The sequence below is a fragment of the Myotis davidii genome, unplaced genomic scaffold (genome assembly GCF_000327345.1).
Source record: "Myotis davidii unplaced genomic scaffold, ASM32734v1 scaffold44, whole genome shotgun sequence".
Taxonomy (NCBI): Eukaryota; Metazoa; Chordata; class Mammalia; order Chiroptera; family Vespertilionidae; genus Myotis; species Myotis davidii.
In genome coordinates, this window is record NW_006299705.1 from 8,426,023 (window position 1) to 8,445,664 (window position 19,642).

At 38.1% G+C, this 19,642-nt stretch overlaps 1 protein-coding gene across 1 annotated transcript in view; it reads right to left on the minus strand.

Moving 5' to 3' along the window:
• Positions 1 to 19,642, minus strand: part of EDIL3 (EGF like repeats and discoidin domains 3) — a 276,047-nt gene continuing 256,405 nt past the window's right edge. Inside the window, exon 11 of the mRNA XM_006775580.1 lies at positions 1 to 404. Within this exon, the coding sequence (XP_006775643.1) occupies positions 255 to 404 (150 nt within the window). The 3' untranslated portion in view covers positions 1 to 254. The remainder of the gene's footprint in view (positions 405 to 19,642) is intronic.

Below are 19,642 nucleotides of genomic sequence, written 5' to 3' on the forward strand. Positions count from 1 at the left end.
TGAGAATGATTGGAAACCGTGAGAAAAGTAATTCACAGTTTATGTGATGTTGCTTAAGAAATTTAAATAATAAAAATCAACTTAAACCTTTGAAAAGGCAGGCTTAGACCTCCTTAAAAAGATAGTTTGTGGCCTACCATCATTTGAGCACTTTTTCATGAAAAACCCCATTCAGCTTCCTACAGATTTAGCACAGTTCATTCCATGGAGATGGAGAGGAGGGAACAGAGAGGAGGTCCTGGGTGTGGGTCTCCTCACTCCTGCTCTGTGCAGCCCAGCAGCTCCGACCGCAGCGTGATCCTCCCGTACCAGGACCAGGGAAGGATCCTTATGTGCCGCGCATAGATGGGAGGGTCGATGACGTTTTTTCTGTGGGTGTCATTGTCAAAATTGCCCTGGAACACCTGGTAAAGGAGAGTGAAGAACATCAATCATACAGCTGCTGCTTCTTGGGGATTATTTTTATTATTTTCTTATTGGGAGTCCCCCCCTCATGTGAGATTTGATAACTAATCATGTTATGTTTTTAAAAACATATTGCAGCTTCTTCCTTTTTCTTTCTTTTTAAATCATTATTGTTGAAAGTATTACATATGTCCCCCCCCCTGCCCTTTTTTCCCATAGGTCTTTCTAGGCTCCCCCACCCCCAGTCCCAGGCCTTCTCCACCCTGTTGTCTGTGTCCATGGGTTATGCATCTATGCATACAAGTTCTTTGGTTGATCTCTTTCCACCCACCCACCCCTGCCTCTTAAAGCCCAGCCCAAACACAGCTTCTTTTTAATAATCATTTTAAAATTAAATTGTCAATCTTTAAAAAGAGTTAAATAAGACAAAACTGTTTTGTGTTATGCAGGAATCTATGTAGATCTATCATTTTATCTGCCTATGAATTTTTAAAAATACAACGAATGTTTATTTTTTGCTTTGGTCACAGAGCGCTGCTGGTTAGGCAGTGTGTGCTGAAAGTGCTGTAGTCTAAGAGGTGACGCAGAGATCCAGGTTGCTTGCAAATTTCAGGCACACCTGAAACATGTGGCCTCCACACTCACAAAGGACAGGGCGGGAGAGGGTTGCTAGATTGTGCAGGATATCTGAAAGAGCAAGGTATGGAAACAGCTTGCATCATTTCTGGATACATCTCACTGGCCTTAATCAATGATAGGAACCTGGCCCAACTGAAAACGGGGAAGTAGAGAGGAGAACATGGATATCTGGTGAGCATAACAGTCTCTATCACAGTGTCTTTTTGCTCACTTCTCCATAGAGAGCAAGATGAATCCATCTTCAAGAGAGGCAACCTAATCAAAGCCGTTTCTGAACTACATTTTTTTTTCTTTGCTTCTCTATTAATTCCTGGATCCATACAATACTGTTGTGATCATTGGGGCCCATATGCTCTTAGATATTGCCATTACATGACTGTTCTCCCTTTTCTTCTTTTGTTTGAGACCTTCATAATAACTTTGAGAAGTGTCTGCTTCACGATAAATGAATCAATACTATGACCCTGCCCTGGCTAGGTGGCTCAGTTGGTTGGAGTATCATCCCATACACCAAAAGGTTGGGAGTTTGATTCCCCGTCAAGGCACATACTGAGGTTGGGGGTTCAATCCCTGGTCAGGGCTTGTACAGGAGGCAATGGATCAATGTTTCTCTCTCATATCAATGTTTCTCTCCCTTCCTTTCTCTTTAAAAAATCAATAAAAACCCAAAAACATGTCCTCTGGTGAGGATTTAAAAAAATATTAAAAATGATGACATTGGGATCCTGATAAGAATGGCATAAAATGATACATTATTTTTGGAGAAATTCACGTATTTATAATACTTAGTCTTAAAGACTTTACTATTTTAAACCCTGGATTCTGAACCTTTATTATTTAAGTATTTCTAAGTGTTTCATATTTATACTTTTGGATTAGAGCTATTAGGATAGTAAAAATCACTTCAAGGTTTCCCTTGTAACTTTATGAGGCATCATATAATGAGAAGATAATTTCATTTCTTGTTTAAGATCAAAACATAACTATATGGCTAAAGGGAGACCTGAAAATAAAACTTCCCCAAAGCAGTGAAAAAAAACCCTCCATTAACAATGACAATATTTAGCCCGTATCTTTGAACATCCCAAAACTAAAGGGAATGTTTTAAAAATAGCCTTTTATTTTTAGTTGGTTCAGTCCCACATGATCAAAAAGGTTCCCTGGAAAGAAAAAAAAAATAAAGATATTCTTCTCTGAAGCATTAGACAGCATGACACTGATTAATAGAAGCAACAGACAACATGGGGTAATCTTTCTGCTGGTTTCATGGAAAGATTATGAGGGGAAATACAAGTGCCACTGACATCTGGTGGGGGAATGATTTTTCAACTTGACACCAAATATATCTCAAAAGCTATTATTGAAAAATATTTGCTGAAGAAGAGAATACTGAACTATGTCACATTTAGAATTCATCCTCCTGGCATATCTGAATTCACATTCATATAATAAAAATTTCATCTTCAGCAATGCTCTGGCTTGCACTGACCAAGGAGGAATTAGCTCTGGATTAAAATGTGTTACTAAGTAGCAGTGCCTCTGTTAGCACACGTTCACATGTATAGGACATACCATACAAGTGCTTAGCAAAATCTTGAGAGGTTGCCATTGCAACAGCAGAAAATAGGAGAGTACACACTATGGTTTCCTGACTTTCTCTCTGACATATGATATTGGGTTCAAATGCTTCACTGAGACTGTGGTGTTACAATTTAATATAAAAACTAGAATCCAATTTCAGAGCCCTGCTAGAGATCTTAATGTATATCTTTGGGATTAATAGAGTTAAAATTCATTAACTTTCATCACAAGATCTATGACAGTCCAAAATATAGCCTTATGCCACTTGTTGGGGAGGAAATATGGGAAGAAACAATTTTCTTTTACGTTGCTGGTCTTCAGTACACGTTTCCATAAGAAACTATCAACCCATGAAGCAATAGTCAACTTATTACCTATACTCCTCTCTTTATCACAGAGAGTACATATAGAGAAATGGCATCAGCTCCGAAATTGCACACAGCTAGGACATTTCTGATTTACTGTATGAAAGCCATAAATATGTGCATGCTCATTAAAAAAATTAAATGAAGTTTCATAAAACAGGATGATTTACAACAAAAATGTCCACAGAAAAACAGCCAAGATCCACATTGGAATCACCCAAACTGTGATCTAAAAGTTCTGAAAACACAGTCTTATTTTCAGAGTTCTCTCAGTAATGACACAGCACCAAACACAAAGCACACATTTGCAAATTCCAGCATGACATCTTGTACTTGCTGTGCAAACATGTGGCACATATGCTGTTTTCTGATCTCTAGCACTGGGAAGAGCCTGCTTAAGAATGCTATTTCCATGTTTCACCTGGCCAAAAATGCAAACTTGGTGTTTTTAGTTAGCTTCATAAACTCTAAGAATTCTAGAAGAGTGCTTTCACATACACACTTTCGAGATTTAAGCCCCTTGATTGAAATCAAGCCTGAAATGGCTGATGGAGAAACTTAAATCTCCATGTAGCAGGGAAAACATGAGTTGTGAGAAAGTGGCTTTTATTGAGAAGTTTTTTAAAGGAATTTGCACAAGTTTCAGTTTCAGGAGATTTACAGAGCTGATGACAAGTGTGCTGACATACTCAAACATGATAATGCTCAGGGGTCTCTTAGGCTTCAACCAACATATGGGGCCTCAAGAAAAAAAGCACTCAAGGTATTTTGGAGAGGTTTGCACAATTACAACTTAGGAGTATGTAGGAGAAAATGCAGCTGCCTCAATGTGACTGAGATTGGATTTTGTTTTCTAATATCAACTCTACTAGTTAAAATTCAAATCAGATTCAAGGGAGGATTCAAATCTCAATGCACAGAGACTACTGGATAAAATTTAATATTCCAGCAACACTTAATATTTTTATAAGCTGAGATTTGTCATTCTTTGTTAGAAACAAATGGAGTATTAAGGCCAGAGTAGATGTCATCAGTAGGAGGAGCCAAGGAACTTGGAGGGAGGCAGTATCCTCCATAACAAAGTCCTAGAGCTGGGCATGGCTCAGCCTCTCTTAGCAGTCATGTATTATGACTCTGCCTTCCACAAATATCCAGAAATCCTTTGGGGAATTTCTGCATATACTACTTAATTAGCAACTCATCTGGTTTATGAAGATGTAATTCTTTTTATTTGTCCTAAACTTAAGTCATTAAAAGTTTTAAAGAGATTCCCATTGTTCTAAGCTTTTGGAATTTACTTCCTATCATCCAAATAGTGAGTAGTTTTAAGCTTTTTTTTTTTTTTTTTACAGCCTCCCTGAGCTCTGCAAGTCAGTCTTTTAGCAAGGTGTCAAGTGGCCACCAGTTCATCCCTCTGACCTATAGGTCACCCTCTCTACATTTCACTACCTTTTTTCTGATATGTGGAGACTAAAACCATATGTGGGATTCCAGATACTAAGGAAATAAATGGGTTAAAAAAGCTTTCTCAAGTTTTCTGCATTTGTCTTGTTAATAGCTTCAAACGTACCGTACCATTGGCTTTATTGGCTATACATTTATTCTGATCCGATGTGCTTAAGAGAGAGAAAGGACAAAGATAAAAAATTCATCTCTCTAGGGCAGCATGGTGTATGTGTGTGGGGGCGCGGGGAAGGAGAGAGCAGGGGAGTGTAAAAGCTAGGCATTCTTTATTTAGCATACATAATTTCAATTACGCATCCTCTTCATCTGGAATGCTTATAAAGAAGTTAGAAGAGAACAGTCTGATTGCTGAAAAACTCTGTTTTTATTTAATTCTTCCCATAAATGGAAGAAACTGAGACTTGGAAGAGAAGGCACAGCACCAAATTCCCTCTCTAGTTTGGACATGGAACTGTCCACCGATCTGTGGTAAGCGTCAATGTAACAGGGCAGGTATATATAGACACTTCAAATGTCTGCCTATCTATTGGCCTGGAAATATGTCTCTTCCTAAGTTCTATCTACTGATCTGAGTGCTTTATTCTTAATGCAAATAGAAATCTAGGTATCCAAAAGCAATAAGAACAAAAAGACATACCCAGCATCACTTTTTACATATTTAATAATAACTAACACAAAGCTTTCAAATTCAAATTCAAGGATAAACTTCCATGGTTCATCAAACACTTCCTCAAGTAAGATGCATTTCAAACTTACCTTGATTTCATTCCATTGGTTTCCCTCTAGTTTAACTGTCACTTGATTGGGGTATTTGTTTGGACACAGTATGCAATGGCTCAAAAGAGTACACTTTTGTTGTAGATACAATCTTTCTGTCAATGCAGTCTAAGATTTAAAACTATTATACTACATTTTGGGTTATGACTAATTGATTTATGGTTAAATAAACTCTGAACTTTTTCATAAAATTTCTCTAAAGCCAGGATTTCCCCCAATTTTTTACTCTAAAATAGATTTATAGTAGATGTAGAAATTTATATTTATTTCAATTTCATTTCAGTTTATTGTATTTATGACATTTAAAATAGAAATTCCTAGTTAAAATTATGATGCATTTAAAAAGTAGTGGAAATTTAGTGGACATTAGGATTTAAGTATCTTTTTATAAAGTAACCATTTATGAATTATGTAAGTATAAAATCTGATTTTTATGGTGACATAATGGAGTTATACTTATTAGTTTATAGATCAGCATCATAAAATGCATTTTTATGTACTTAGTATCAACAATCCTTGAATATTTTGGATTGTTAAATATTTCTATTATAGCTTGAATCAATGTTTTAAGTGGCTTAATGCCTTATGAACATTTTCACAGAATAAATATGCACAAATGATGTTAAACATAATATTTATCTATTTGGATAGGGTTTATAAGAGAGACTTCTTTTTTTTTTCTGATTTTCTGATTAGATTATCAATATATTTTAGGCTAAGCTGCAATTTAATTTATACCTACTTTGCCCTTTCAAGGAGCATTTAAAAAATAAAGATTTTTATTAAAAAAATAAAATAAAAATTATTTTTAAATGTTATAAATTATTTTTTAAAAAGTTTCTGTTAGTTGTATAAAATGGGGAAAAAAGAGGACATATGTAATATTTTCAATAATAAAGATTTTAAAAAATTCTTATTGGCAGTTTCACTTGTGAAACTTCTGCTAGTGATTGGATATAAAAAGTTTGAAAACAAAGTTTGATTCTTTTAGCTGACATAGACTCTAGCTATTTTCAGTGAATTCAATTTTCTAGGAAAATTTACCAGCATCCTGAAGCCATTTCATGATTGAATGGCTACTATATCATTCTTGATGGTTTTCTCTACAATCAATTCCACTAAACCAATGAAACTGTAACAAAATTAGTCTAAATATAAGTACATTCTTTCAGATGTAATAAGGAAACAAGAAACCAGTTTTCAGGTAAATTCCAATATTCTAGGAAATGTTCCTTGGAAAATAGTGCCTATCGAGAAAAGAATCCCATTCTAAGACGTACCCCCAATAAACAAACAAATAAACAAACAAAAAAATCCTGAAAGACTATCGTTGGAGATAGTAGATGGTATTAACAAGAGTCTATATTGATCACCGGCCTGCAGAAGAATGAGCTGGGGATGAGTCATCACTATCGGACACCCAACAATGCTGCAGCAAAAATCCTCAGCAGCACGGAGGACAGGGAGCTGCCACAGTGTCTGCCAACCCAAATCATCTTGAGTAGCGCTGCTGCCCTGCAAAAGTGCTGAGGAGGTGCCCTAACCAGTTTGGCTCAATGGATAGAGCATCGGCCTGCGGACTGAAGGGTCCCAGGCTCCATACTGGTCAAGGGCATGTACCTCTGTTGCAGGCACATCCCCAGTGGGGGGTGTGCAGGAGGCAGCTGATCGATGTTTCTCACTCTCTATCCCTCTTCCTTCCTCTCTGTTTGTTAAAAAAATCAATAAAATATATTTTAAAAAGTGCTGATGAAGTAAGGCCACACCCTCCTGAAACAGTGTGCTAGCAGGTGAAAATTTCTGCATAGTTCAGGATGTGTCAAATCTAGTTTAGTCATAACACCTGTAGATACGTGTCATTCCGGTGAGCAGTGTATACCATAGATCATACAACTTTGTGTAATGAAAGACTAACCTTACCCAAAGGGATGTTTGACCTTTGTCTTCAGCTACTGGGGGAAAAATTAACTCCCTTGGAAAGTCCCGAATTATAATAGGATCTGTTTATGTGGGGGCTTTAGGCCACACCAAATAGCCCACACCAACAATGGGAGTTACGGTGGGGCCTTTGGGGCTGGAGACTGAAGTCACCATGGAAGCACTGAGCCATGTCTATGTGACTGAGCTTCCATAAACATTCTGCCCTCAGGGCTGAGGTGAGTTTGCCTGGTTGGCAGCACCGTCCGGGACTCCGCTGAGAGAGAGCAGAAAGCTCACGCCTGGACCTCTTCTGGACTCTGCTCCATATGCTTGGCTAATTTTTATCTGAAACCTGTCGCTGTCATGAAGTGTAACTGTGAGAGTAGTTTTAAACAAGCTCTGTGAGTCCTTCTAGTGAATTATCCAACCTGAGGTGGTCTTAGGGACCTCTGAACCTGCAATTGGTGTCAGAAATAAGTGGAATTGTGAACTTCCAAACTTTGCAATGAGCAATTAATGTTGCAAGGTTAGCGGACTTTTTATATTTGTAACATTGATTAGTCTGAAAAGGGACCTCAGTTGTCTGAAAGGATCGTAACTAAAACTTTCTCATATCATGTGCCAGACTTGTGACAAGATTAGTTATTATCTCAGCCTTTTCGGATTCTTTGATTAAATCCTGACTTGGCAACCTATTGTAATGTATTTATTGTAGTCCTGGAGTACACTATCTACGTTTTCTACTCTTAGGTTCTATTCCATTTTTACTTGCTCTTGTTTTTATTTCCTGGATAGTATTTATTCTCATGGACAAAAACTTAATAAATATATCAAACAACTAGTATTACTTGTTCTGTTTCATATTTTAGTAACAAAACAATTCCACATCTTTATTCTTCCATATTTCTTTAATGTCATTTTTTGCAAAGGCTTACACATTCTTTGGGGAATATTACTTTGGCCATCTACTGAGGATTAATTTAAAATCAGAGAAACTGCAGTCAGGTTTTCTGAAAGCTGTAGAGCATGGTGACATATATAAATAATTCTGCATCATATTTCATATTGGATGCCAACTTTTCTGTGTTCCTTTCAAAATGTTGTTTTGTTTCTAAGCCCTTTTAAAAGTCTGGACCCTGGTTGCTTCAGAGATTTCTTCATTTTCCAAGCTACCTCAATGAAATTAAATAAAGCTTTCAAATTGCCCATCCAAGGATTTAACTTCAAAGGTCCAATTATAGAACATTTTTGCTTGATGGGGGAGTGAAAAGAAAAAACATGGAGACTAGCTCCATGTCTTTCTTCCACCTGCGCATGAATCATTTTCAACCATTGAAATTAATATATGGATTCTCTGAGAACATTATTCCACTCTCATTGTTGCTCTCAGGAGGTTTCTGGTGATTCTGAAATGGGCTCTCTTTTGTAATTATGCAAAAATCTAGGTCTTTGGCTTAAGGGAATGCTACATTTCACTGAACTGATCTGGATTTGCTTCATGCTTAGACTGTATATAAATCTCTGATTATATTCCAAAAATTTTTACTTAGCCAGAAATTTTATATTCACTTAGAATTCTTGCAGTACTATTTTGCAATCTATTGTTCTTTCTGTTAGACTTTTTTTTTTTATCGTTAAAATGCACCAATGGGATATTTTAAATATAATTGGCCCCAAATGCAAATATGTTGTATTTTTTTCTACCCTGGCTATAAAGGGTCATTTATTACTTTTGAAATTGTCACGTGTTCTCTGTCATTTTCCTGTAATTGATGTGAAAGTTGGTTGGCTGATATACAATTCTGGATTGGTAAAGAGCTGAAATCTCTTTCTAAAATTCATTCTTTCCTGGCACTATGGGGGTTGAAGTGTTGGGAAAGAGGAGGAAATGGCATATCTTTGGGAGTATTTTTGAGAACTTATAACTTCTGGTCTCACATAGAAGGGGTCAACTGACCCAAAGAGATATGGGATTAAGGGCTCTATCTCTCCATAGTCATACCAACTTCTCTATTACTGGAAAGCTGGCATAGGTTACACTTGTAATTTCCTAGTCCAGTGTGAAAGCGACAATTTCAACCAAGGATTTGCTAAGATACAACCCGGTCAGGGGAAAGTGGAAAGGGACTGGGGACAGAGCAGCCACTTCCATTCCATCTGTGGTTTTCTTTCATAACCTGAACTCCAGGGAGTTGGAGACCTGGCAGCTTCCTAGAAAGAGCTGGAAGAGCCTCACTGAGAAATTCACATGACCTTTGTTACTAGGTGTGACCCTGGAAAATCACCCAGAGGAAAATCAGAAGACACTGACTCTGTCTACTGTTATCTTCTTTCTCCTAAACTCGCGGGCATTTAGAATGCTCAGCCTAAAAGTCAGTAGGTGGGACACACCACCACATTTAACTCCTTTTGTGATGAAAGTTTCCTTAAGTAACAGGAATATCCTAGGAAATATATCACATAGGATGACTGCCTGTAAAGATTTATGGAACATAAAATATGTCATTCTACACCGAGGCAATATATTTGCACTATCTGTCCTCTAGCACTCAGATTTTAAGTGCCGTAAGAAATATGCTTGCAGAAAAATTAGAACTGGAAAATCATCTCCTTTTCAAAGATATCGCCACGAGATATTACCAAGTGTTGTCAGAAACTAAGAGCATCTAACCTTTTCTTTTCAGTCTAACATCAGAATTGCAGAAATGCCTTTCCTTTTTTTCTAAAAAGTACAGGTAGCCTGCCTCTCTATTGAAGCCCAGTGCTCATCTCTTAAAATTTCCTAAATCACACCCGGCATTTGCATTTTATCAGAACAATCTATAGTCTGACTGTATCCCTTCACAGTAGATATGTAGATGATGGGGCAGTAGAGAAATTGGTGGCTGATAATTCTCATCCCACATTAAGAACCTTTTGTCACTCCACGTCTCTGAAGGGTTTTATATTGTCTTGGTCAGAAATGACTTAGTACAGAGACACATGTATGAGCACAGCAGTGATTTAAGCATTCAGCATGGGGCTCAACCAAACTGGCGCTGAGGAGAAAAGAGTATCAGGAGAGGCAGAAGATAATCCTGGAGATGAGTGATGAAGCAGCAAAGGGGGAGTTCAGAGCTGAGACAGAGTGAGTGAGTGTGTGTGTGTGTGTGTGTGTGTGTGTGTGTGTGTGTACGCCTAGGCAAGAAGGAAGGCTTTCTCCTTTATCTTCTGTTCTTCTGTGCATTCTCAGGAGACCGGCTAACTCAGCTGGAAGATCTAGGGGATCTTTAATGGAAATGGGGTTGTGAGATATACGTTATGAGATATACATATACTAAAAATTATTCATTGTTTATCTGAAATTCGTATTTAAAGGGCATCCTTTATTTTCTTTCCTAAATCTGACAATCCTATGGGAAGAACATAGGGAATCCTTGCCTGAGCTGAGCAGGTGCAAACTCTGCTTTGGTCTGAGCTGAATTCTGGATGATTTTGTGTCAAAGATCTGAGGGCATATTGATTATTAAAATATACTCGCTATCAGGAGGTAAACGTCAACTTTGCTATTACTTAGAGCTATTGGTGAACTACCAAAAGTAAGAAACAAAAGTGCTATTTTGCTATGTAAAAGTAATATTATTTTCACTCTTATGAAAAACGTCCTCTTTTAACTATTATTAACTATTTAATATTTCATTTATCTGTACAAAATTAAGTTTGTTTCTAGCTTTAATGGAGAGCTGGAAGTTAATTCCTGTGTTCAGTCTTCTTAGGTTTGGTCACCTGTTCACAGCTGCAGAAAAACTGGGGGGAGTGCCCCTTCATACAGCTATAATCACTGGATTCATCTTTTATTTTTCAAAGTTATCTTTTAATCAGTTTTGCGTTTCTAGCTACACCAGAAACTCTGTAATGATGAGAAATGTGTTGCCTTTTTTTATAAGATCCCCAAGGGGCTTAATACTAATGTGTGTCTCGAGAGCACTCCATGCATCCTAATCCAATTTTACTTTGAGATCCAATAAAAGGAAATACATCAGAATCACTAGCCAGTGGGTCACTTTAGAGGGTGTGGCAGAGTCAGAAATCTTGTTATAGTTTCACATAAACATGGAACTATAACAAGTATCTTTTAGTGTTTTTTAGATTTAAGCTAAAGAAAAGTAGAAAAGACTGGAATATTAATTCATTTTGAAAGTGGTAAAGACTTTTAAATGCTCAATATACTGCAGCTGAAGGTGTGATGGTGGATAGTAAAAATGGCATGTGCACCATGTAGAATTAGTGTTCTTGAAAGGTTCTTTTTACCTTCAAAAGAATATTATATTAAAAAGTCAAAATATTAGTTGCTTGGAATTTTATTAAGAAAGGAATTGTATTCATTTTGTTGTTGTTGTTGTTGTTGTATTCTAGCCAATGGTCAATGCATAGTTTCAACCACCAAAATAATGACATGGATTCTGTCTTACTCAGACTGATTGAGTACTTGATTTCATGGCAGGACAGATAACTACTAGATTCCCATTAAATAGGACATTCCCATTTTTCTAACAAAAATATTAACAATTTTTCTTAGATAAGTTCCTTATTGGCTTCATTACTGCCATTTAGTAAATGATAAAATACTTGAATTTTAAATCATTTATTAAAGTTTTATTTTCTTGACCATTCCAAGTCTATCAACAATCAATATATATACATTTTATATGTTAATAGTTTGGTCATTGCATAGTGTCCTACTTGGTCTAACACTTGATGGGTCCCTCATAGTAGTAATACAAGGATGACCTAAATAAGATAATAAATAATTATTTTCTACTGAGGAATATTGTTGTACTAGAGGCCCAGTGCACAAAATTCTTGCAAGGGGGAGGCCCTCAGTCTGTCCTGCACCCTCTCGCAATCTGGAACCGCTGGCTCCTAACCACTTGCCTGCATGCCTGATCACCTCTAACCACTCTGCCTGCTGGCCTAATGCCCCTAACTGTTCCCTTGCTGGCCTGATTGCCCCTAACTGCTACCCTGCAGGCCTGATCACCCTTAGCTTCCTTTCCTTGCTGGCCTGATAGCCCCTAACTGCCTCTGCCTTGGCCACTGCCACCATGACTTTGTCTGGAAGGACGTCCAGAAGATGTCTGGCCTAATTAGCATATTACCCTTTTATTAGTATAGATGATTGTGTCTAATAATATGTAAATCAATCATATATGTGAGATATTCAGAATTTTCAGTGCAGATATTTTTATTAATTTCTAATGAGTGATGGCTGATTAGGAAAATAAAAATAAGACAATTTTAAGGCTTTCAGCATTTAAGCATTGGGAAATCAAGGCCCCAAAGCATCTATACTAATAAAAGGGTAATATGCTAATTAAACTGGGTTAATCAGACATCTTCCTGACATCTGACTTTCTTTCAGACAGTTAGGGGGTGACCAGGCCAGGAGGGAGGCAGTTAGGGGGCAGCCAGGACAGCAGGGGGGCAGTTAGGGGGTGACCAGGTTGACAGGGGACCAGTTAGGGGGCAATTAGGCCGGCAAGCAGAGGCAGTTAGGGGTGATCAGGCAGGTAGGTAGAGTGGTTAGGGGCAATAGGCAGGCAGGCAAGCAGTTAGGAGCCAGCGGTCCAGGATTGTGAGAGGGATGTCTGACTGCCCGTTTAGGCCCCATCCCACAGGGCAGCTGGACATCCCCTGAGGGGTCCCAGATTGGAGATGGTGCAGGCCAGGCTGAGGGACCCTCTTCCCCAATTCATGAATTTCATGCACCAGGCCTCTAGTATAATAATAAAAATGTTATTTTTTATTTATAAACATTTTACTTTAATAACACTATTATATACACATTTCTTGTGTTTTTCACACATCTTTTTTTCATTCATGCAGAACATCTGTTAAAAAAACTACATGTTTTCACATTTTAGGTAGTTTATCATATTTTTTGAAAATAAAGGTGTTCTGGGTTTTAAGGACATAAAATAACACAAAGAAGAAACACATATTCATTACTCATTGTATTTCCTACATTGTTTTCCTCTTTCTCCATTAACTTATTGAGAATGATGTTTCATAGCACCTGTGCTGGGATGTTATCTGTCACTAAATATGAGTCATAAGAGCAATCAGCCCCCAAATTATTGAGTTTTATGGATTTTGTGCTTGATATTTACTTGTGTTTTTTTCTACTACCTAAAAGCGCTTGTCCTTAAACAAGCACTTTAATTTTGATTTAAATAAAGAAGATTAAAAGAATCCAAATACCACCTAAGAAATGTAAAGGCTTCATTAGCCAAAATTAACCATATATTTCACATTGCTAATCTTTAATATTATAGACTATAAAATAACAAACAAAAAATCTTCTTTGCAACTTTAAATCAATCCTTGAAGAAAGACAACTAGTTTTCTATTGTCTCCAAATAAAACTTCTTAAAATTAATGAGCTCCTTAACATACAATGGCCTCTGATTGTTCCTATAGCTAGTCTGTCACTTTAGGTTACCTTTTATTTCTACCATGTAGCTAGTTACTTGATTCTTGAATTGTAATTATTTAAGTTACTAACCCTCTCCAACCCATAAACACACTTCCTATTCCTCTCTTCCTCTCCTGCTCCTAAATCCTTCTTTATGCTAGGTTCAGGAACAGACATCTTTAGGTAGGCAGGACACCTGTATTCATGTAAACATGGAAATGGAAGACAGTCCTATCTATTTGCCTCTGAAGGTGCACCCAGTTGTTTGCCTTGTTCCTGACCCCAAGCCCCCACTTCACAACTGATTCTGAGAAGAGTCTCCATCATGTTGTTCTCTGTGCACCTTCACAACTGCCACTCTGCTCACTGGTGACAATAGGCTACTTTGCAAATTTAAGTTTGTTCAATGTGCTTATCCTTTCCCAATCCAGCAGGCAGATCTAGAACTGCAAACAACTTTCACTTTGCTATATCAATTCTATACTGGAATATTTCATGAGATTGTGGCCTTCTTGCTCAGAGACCTTGCAAAATTTACAGAGATCCCATTCTATTTTTGGCGAGAGCATGAATTACAAATGCTAAATGAGGATTTATAGGACTTCCTTGAGTTTTGTAATTGGTATACTATATATATTATGAAAATAACTGGACCTCTTATTTACATTGTTTCAATAAATATTTTGTCTCTCATCAGTTAGCAGACCTCCATTCAGTCTTAAAGAACACCATTTTTAAATCTTTACTTCTATGTAGTTTTTATAGCACTAAAAGTGGAATCATGACATTAACTCTTATTATCTCCCTCTCTCTACTCCTGGGCAGATTTACAGTTGTGAGTATATGAAAAACAGAGTTTATTCTTATGTTATTATTTATTAGTTATTGTATTATTTTTCATAAGAATGACAATAAACCTACTTTTTCTCAACCTACTTTCCCACCCTACAATTTAAAATTAAAAAGGGTGAGCTCGTCATTAAACTTTACACTATGTCAAAATAGCAACCTTTTCAGGTAATATCTGGAGTTTGAAAATACCACCACATTTATGTAACTATAGGCAATTTTGCATTCTTCACACCAGCCATATCTTAGTCAGGTCCCATAATATTGAATTACAACAAGGAAAAAAGCAGATAAAATTCTAAATAACCATGATACCAGATGGTGGTTATTTAAATAAGACTGTCCTTATTTTTAGAAAACAAACTATATCCTCATCTTTTTAACTTAGTTCTAACTAATTCACTCACCAAATACCTCAGTAAGCACTCTACTGTGGCTACATATAAATCTCCATCATGTAAGGGCACAGCTCACTTGTTATTTTTGAAGTTGAGTGTTTTGTGTAGTCAAGTAGTTATTGAAAATTGCTTTCAGAAAAGCAGCTACTTTCCCTCCTTCCCTGCCTTATTTGAAGCAGTAACAGAGCTCTGAGTGCATGAAACTCATGATCTCCCTGCGAGACGGAGAGAAGCTCTCTTTGCTCCTGCTGCTCAAAAACTGGGGGCTGTTCCACCTTGCAAGGCCAATTCACCCCTTTCATTTTCCTCCTGCTGGCATCCTCCTCAGTGGTTGCCACGGAAGATTCCATCTGTTTCCCTCCAAAGGGCTTCTTCAGGTTTTAAATTTCTGAGCCAGGTCAAATTTCAAAAGAAGAGCCTGGCTATTGACTACTGGACCCATGTCTCCTTCAGTCTGCCTCACTGATGAGCTGGAGTTTCCAGGTTTTAAATATTCAAATTTAATTTCAGCTAATGGAGGGTGACAGCTTCAGCAGAAAGGAAGGATGCCTTGTAGTTACTGTCAAATTTGAATATATCCTCCAATACACATTATGGAAGCTTTATAAATGAGAATTGTGACTTGCTGCTTGTTTTTCACATTAATGTTGAGAAAACAAAGGAAGTCTCCAAGGACCAGGAAATCTATTTTCCCATTGGAGAGTCATGGACTTTTATGAAATGGACATAACCTATGCTCTACTTATTTCCTAGAGTTGTCTTATCAGATAGTATACTGGGTAGGTTATGTATTGATTCTTCAAAATAAGCTGACTTGAAAACAAAGTTCTTCCACCTGTCTCAAGCTCTTCATTAGATTGGGAGTTCTTGGAGCCACTGTGTCATGCTGAGATCCTTTTCCCCATACATCTGCATAGAGTAGACAATAAATGCCTACTGGACACATGAGTGAATGGATAATCTGTGTCCTAACTAGTTAAATCTATTATTAAAATTTAAAATTTGTTGAAAACTAATATGTGTTTACCTTCTAGTGTTCATAAGATAATTGACAAGCTTATTAAAATCTAAACTTTGGAGACATTGATTCATACTGACTTCTATTGGCAAATTAGAAGTCAACCAAAGTTCTAACGAATTAGAATATATTCCATTTTGACTTATAAAAATTCAAAATTAACACTTAGTTTCAAAAACTTACTTTTGACTTGGGAGACAATTAGAGTAATCTTTCTCACTTGCTTATTATTCACATTAGCTGGGGCCTCTGTAAACATTTAGATTCCTAGCTCATCCCTATAGCAGAGGCAGGGCCCAGAAATCTTTATTTCTTCATAAGCTCTCACATGAGTGTTATTATCAGATGCTTTTGGTAACAACTGAATTAGAGAGTTCACGAAAGTATTGTACTTGATGAATATGTACTTGATGTAGACTGTACTTGATGAATATCTGTCATTAATCTTTAAGGTCAAACAAAATCTTATTGGAAATGGGGTTTTGGATTTTCTCTTATAGAGAACCCAGAGTAAAGCTGCAATGTTTTTGACTTATGCTTTTAAAAATCCTGGATGATTTTTCAGGGAGAGAGACAAAATAGGATATTAGAAGCTTCATTTTCCCCCAAAGATGGAAGCTCCTCAAGTGTGAATTCAGGTTTATTTAAACACTATGATATTATGACTAATATACTGGATGAAAAAATCCATCTTAAGTTGTAATGTTTCCATATAAGTACTCTTCCTGAAATTTATTATTGTTTTTACTTTGGCTTATAACCTTAAAAATTAAATACTGAAAGTGTCTGTGAAATTTTGCAATTTTCCTGCTAACTGCAGTAAAAAAACAGCTCCAAAAGTATAAAACAAATGTCACTTTCATGAGAGCAAAGGAACATTTGACTTTCAAATAAAAAAACGTATCTGAATCCATGTTGTAGAGAAATATAAATGTTGGTTAAATGTTAGAAAATACATCTTGTAAACTAGAAAATGTAAGAATGAAGGGACTGTGGTGAGACTGTTATCACATGCTCAATTATAAAAGGTTTAATATGAAATTGTGTAAAAATATAGACTACTGAAGTTAACTATAATTTTTATAAATGCTCTGAGAGGGTAGTGAAAAACTGACATTTAAATGAAAAGAACAGCCGAAACTGGTTTGGCTCAGTGGATAGAGCGTCGGCCTGCGGACTGAAAGGTCCCAGGTTCAATTCCGGTCAAGGGCATGTACCTGCGTTGCAGGCACATCCCCAGTAGGAGATGTGCAGGAGGCAGCTGATCGATGTTTCTCTCTCATCAATGTTTCTAACTATCTCTCTCCCTTCCTCTCTGTAAAAAAAAAATCAATAAAATATATTTAAAAAAAATAAATAAATGAAAAGAACAAAGCATCTATTTTTTTTCCAATTGACTATTGGTGTGCAAATACACACACACACACACACACACACATGTATTCCTACATATATTTAGACACTCCTATGCACATATATAATTTTCCTCAGCATTGCTTTCCTAAGGCTTGGTAGTCAGCTATGACTAATGAAAAACAGAAAAGGCATTCATGCATACATTATAAAAAGTTAATTTATGTCACTTACAGTAAATCTAAAATATTGCTATTATGTTAATATTGTTTTGCTGAAATAATAAATCTTATTTCTGGATCTACATTAGATTCCATACACAAACTCCAAAAATATATTAGAGCCAGAAGTCTAAAACAACAAACAGAAAGGCACAAATAAAGGAATTAGAAAACTCTGTAAATATTTCCTTTTGAAATGTGCATCAATAAAACATTTCACAGGCACGTGTTTTTCCCTGAAACATTCAGTTCACTTTTTATATTTATTAGGACAAAAGCTTGAAGTTAAATTTGCACTTGTAAAGAATAAGGACATTTTTCCCTTATGGAAAGTAACCATGGAAAACAAGACATAAATAATACGAAGAGTCAACAGAAGTTGGCTTGTTGAAGTTTAGAAAAATTAATTGCTAAGTTGTGTAGGGCCTCTCTAAAGAAGATGAGCACATCTACAAAGGATATATGAAATTATAAGTAAACTAAAGGCCCGGTGCACAAAAATTCATGCACTGGAGGGGTCCCTCAGCTCGGCCTGCCCCCTCTCATAGTCTGAGAGCCCTCAGGGGATGTCCTACTGATGGCTTAGGCCCACTCCCCATAGGCCAAAGCTGAAGTCTGGCCTCCCTCAGGCAGGAGGCAACAGAGTCGATCAGGGGAAGTCGCCACCCCCATCACCCCACTGCTGTTGCCACTGCTGGCTGCCACAGCTGCTGGCCCTTGGACCTCCCGGCCCTCAGTCCTGGCTTCTTAGCACTGGCCCAACCCCCTGCCCACTGGTGGGTGGGGGGCAATCTGGGGCCAGGCCAGCTGGGGGAGAGACTGTGGGAGGTTGAGGCACAGAAGGTCACATCCCATCCAGCCTCTGCAGAAGCGTGACACTGGGACCAGGCCTGTGCCATTGCCTCTGTGGAAGGGGCAGCACGGGGACCGGGACTGCGCAGCCTCCACTCCCGCGTTGCCTCTGCAGAAAGGGCCGTGGCACTGGACCAACCCATGCCAAGGCCTCTCCTGCACCACCTCTGCGAAAGGGGCCATGGCGCTGGACCGGCCCATGCTACTGCCTCTCCTGCACTGCCTCTGCGAAAGGGGCCATGGAGCTGGACCAGCCCATGCCGCTGCCTCTCTTACACTGCCACCTTTCCTGTGCCGCCAGCCCTCTGCCCTCGCAGCCACTGAGGCTTTGTCCAGAAGGACATCCAGAAGGACATCTAGAAGATGTCCAGTTTATCCAGTCTAATTAGCATATTACCCTTTTATAAGTACAGATACCTAGTAATAACTGTAATGAAAATAAGAAAGCAGAATAGTAATTTTGATATATAAAAGATAAATACATATATTCACAAATGTTCAAAAAACTTATGCAATACATTTTCTCATTTATTTTATAAAATTCCCTTATCTGTGGGAATGGAGCTGTTTATTTCCTGAAGTTTTTTCTTATACATAATGTATTTCTTTATTATAACAGTAAGTGCTGCATTCTTTTTTATATTTAGTAGAGGCCTGGTGTACAAAATTCATGCATGGAGGAGGGGGGGGAGGGTGTCCCTCAGCCCAGCCTGCACCCTCTTCAATCTGGGACCCCTTGGGGGGTGTCTGACAGCCAATTTAGGGTCAGGGATGGGGCCTAAACTGGCAGTCGGATATCCCTCTCATAATCCAGGACTGCTGGCTCCTAACCACTCGCCTTTCTGGCTGCCTGACTGCCCTTAACCACTCTTCCTGCCAGCCTGATAGCCCCCTAACTGCTCCCCTACCGGCCTGATAGACACCTAACCACTCCCCTGACGGCATAATTGACATCAAACTGCTCTCCTGCTGGCCCAATTTCCCCCAAATGCCCTTCCCCTGCCAGCCCAATCACCCCCAACTGCTCTTCCCTGCAGACCTGCTCCCCCTTAACTGCCCTCCCCTGTAGGCCATCTTGTGACATGAGGTTGTGAGGGTCAATTTGCATATTACCTCTTTATTATATAGGATGGGTGTTTGTTTTGTCAGTAATACATAGTAAACTTATCTAAGTCTTTTCTTCATTATATTGAACTAGGGGCCCGGTGCACGAAATTCGTGCACTGGGCGGGGGCGGGGGGGAGTGTCCCTCAGCCCAGCCTGCCCTCTCTCACATACTGGGAGCCCTCAGGCGTTGACCCCCATCAATCTCCAATCGCAGGATCGGCCCCTTCCCCAGGCCTCGC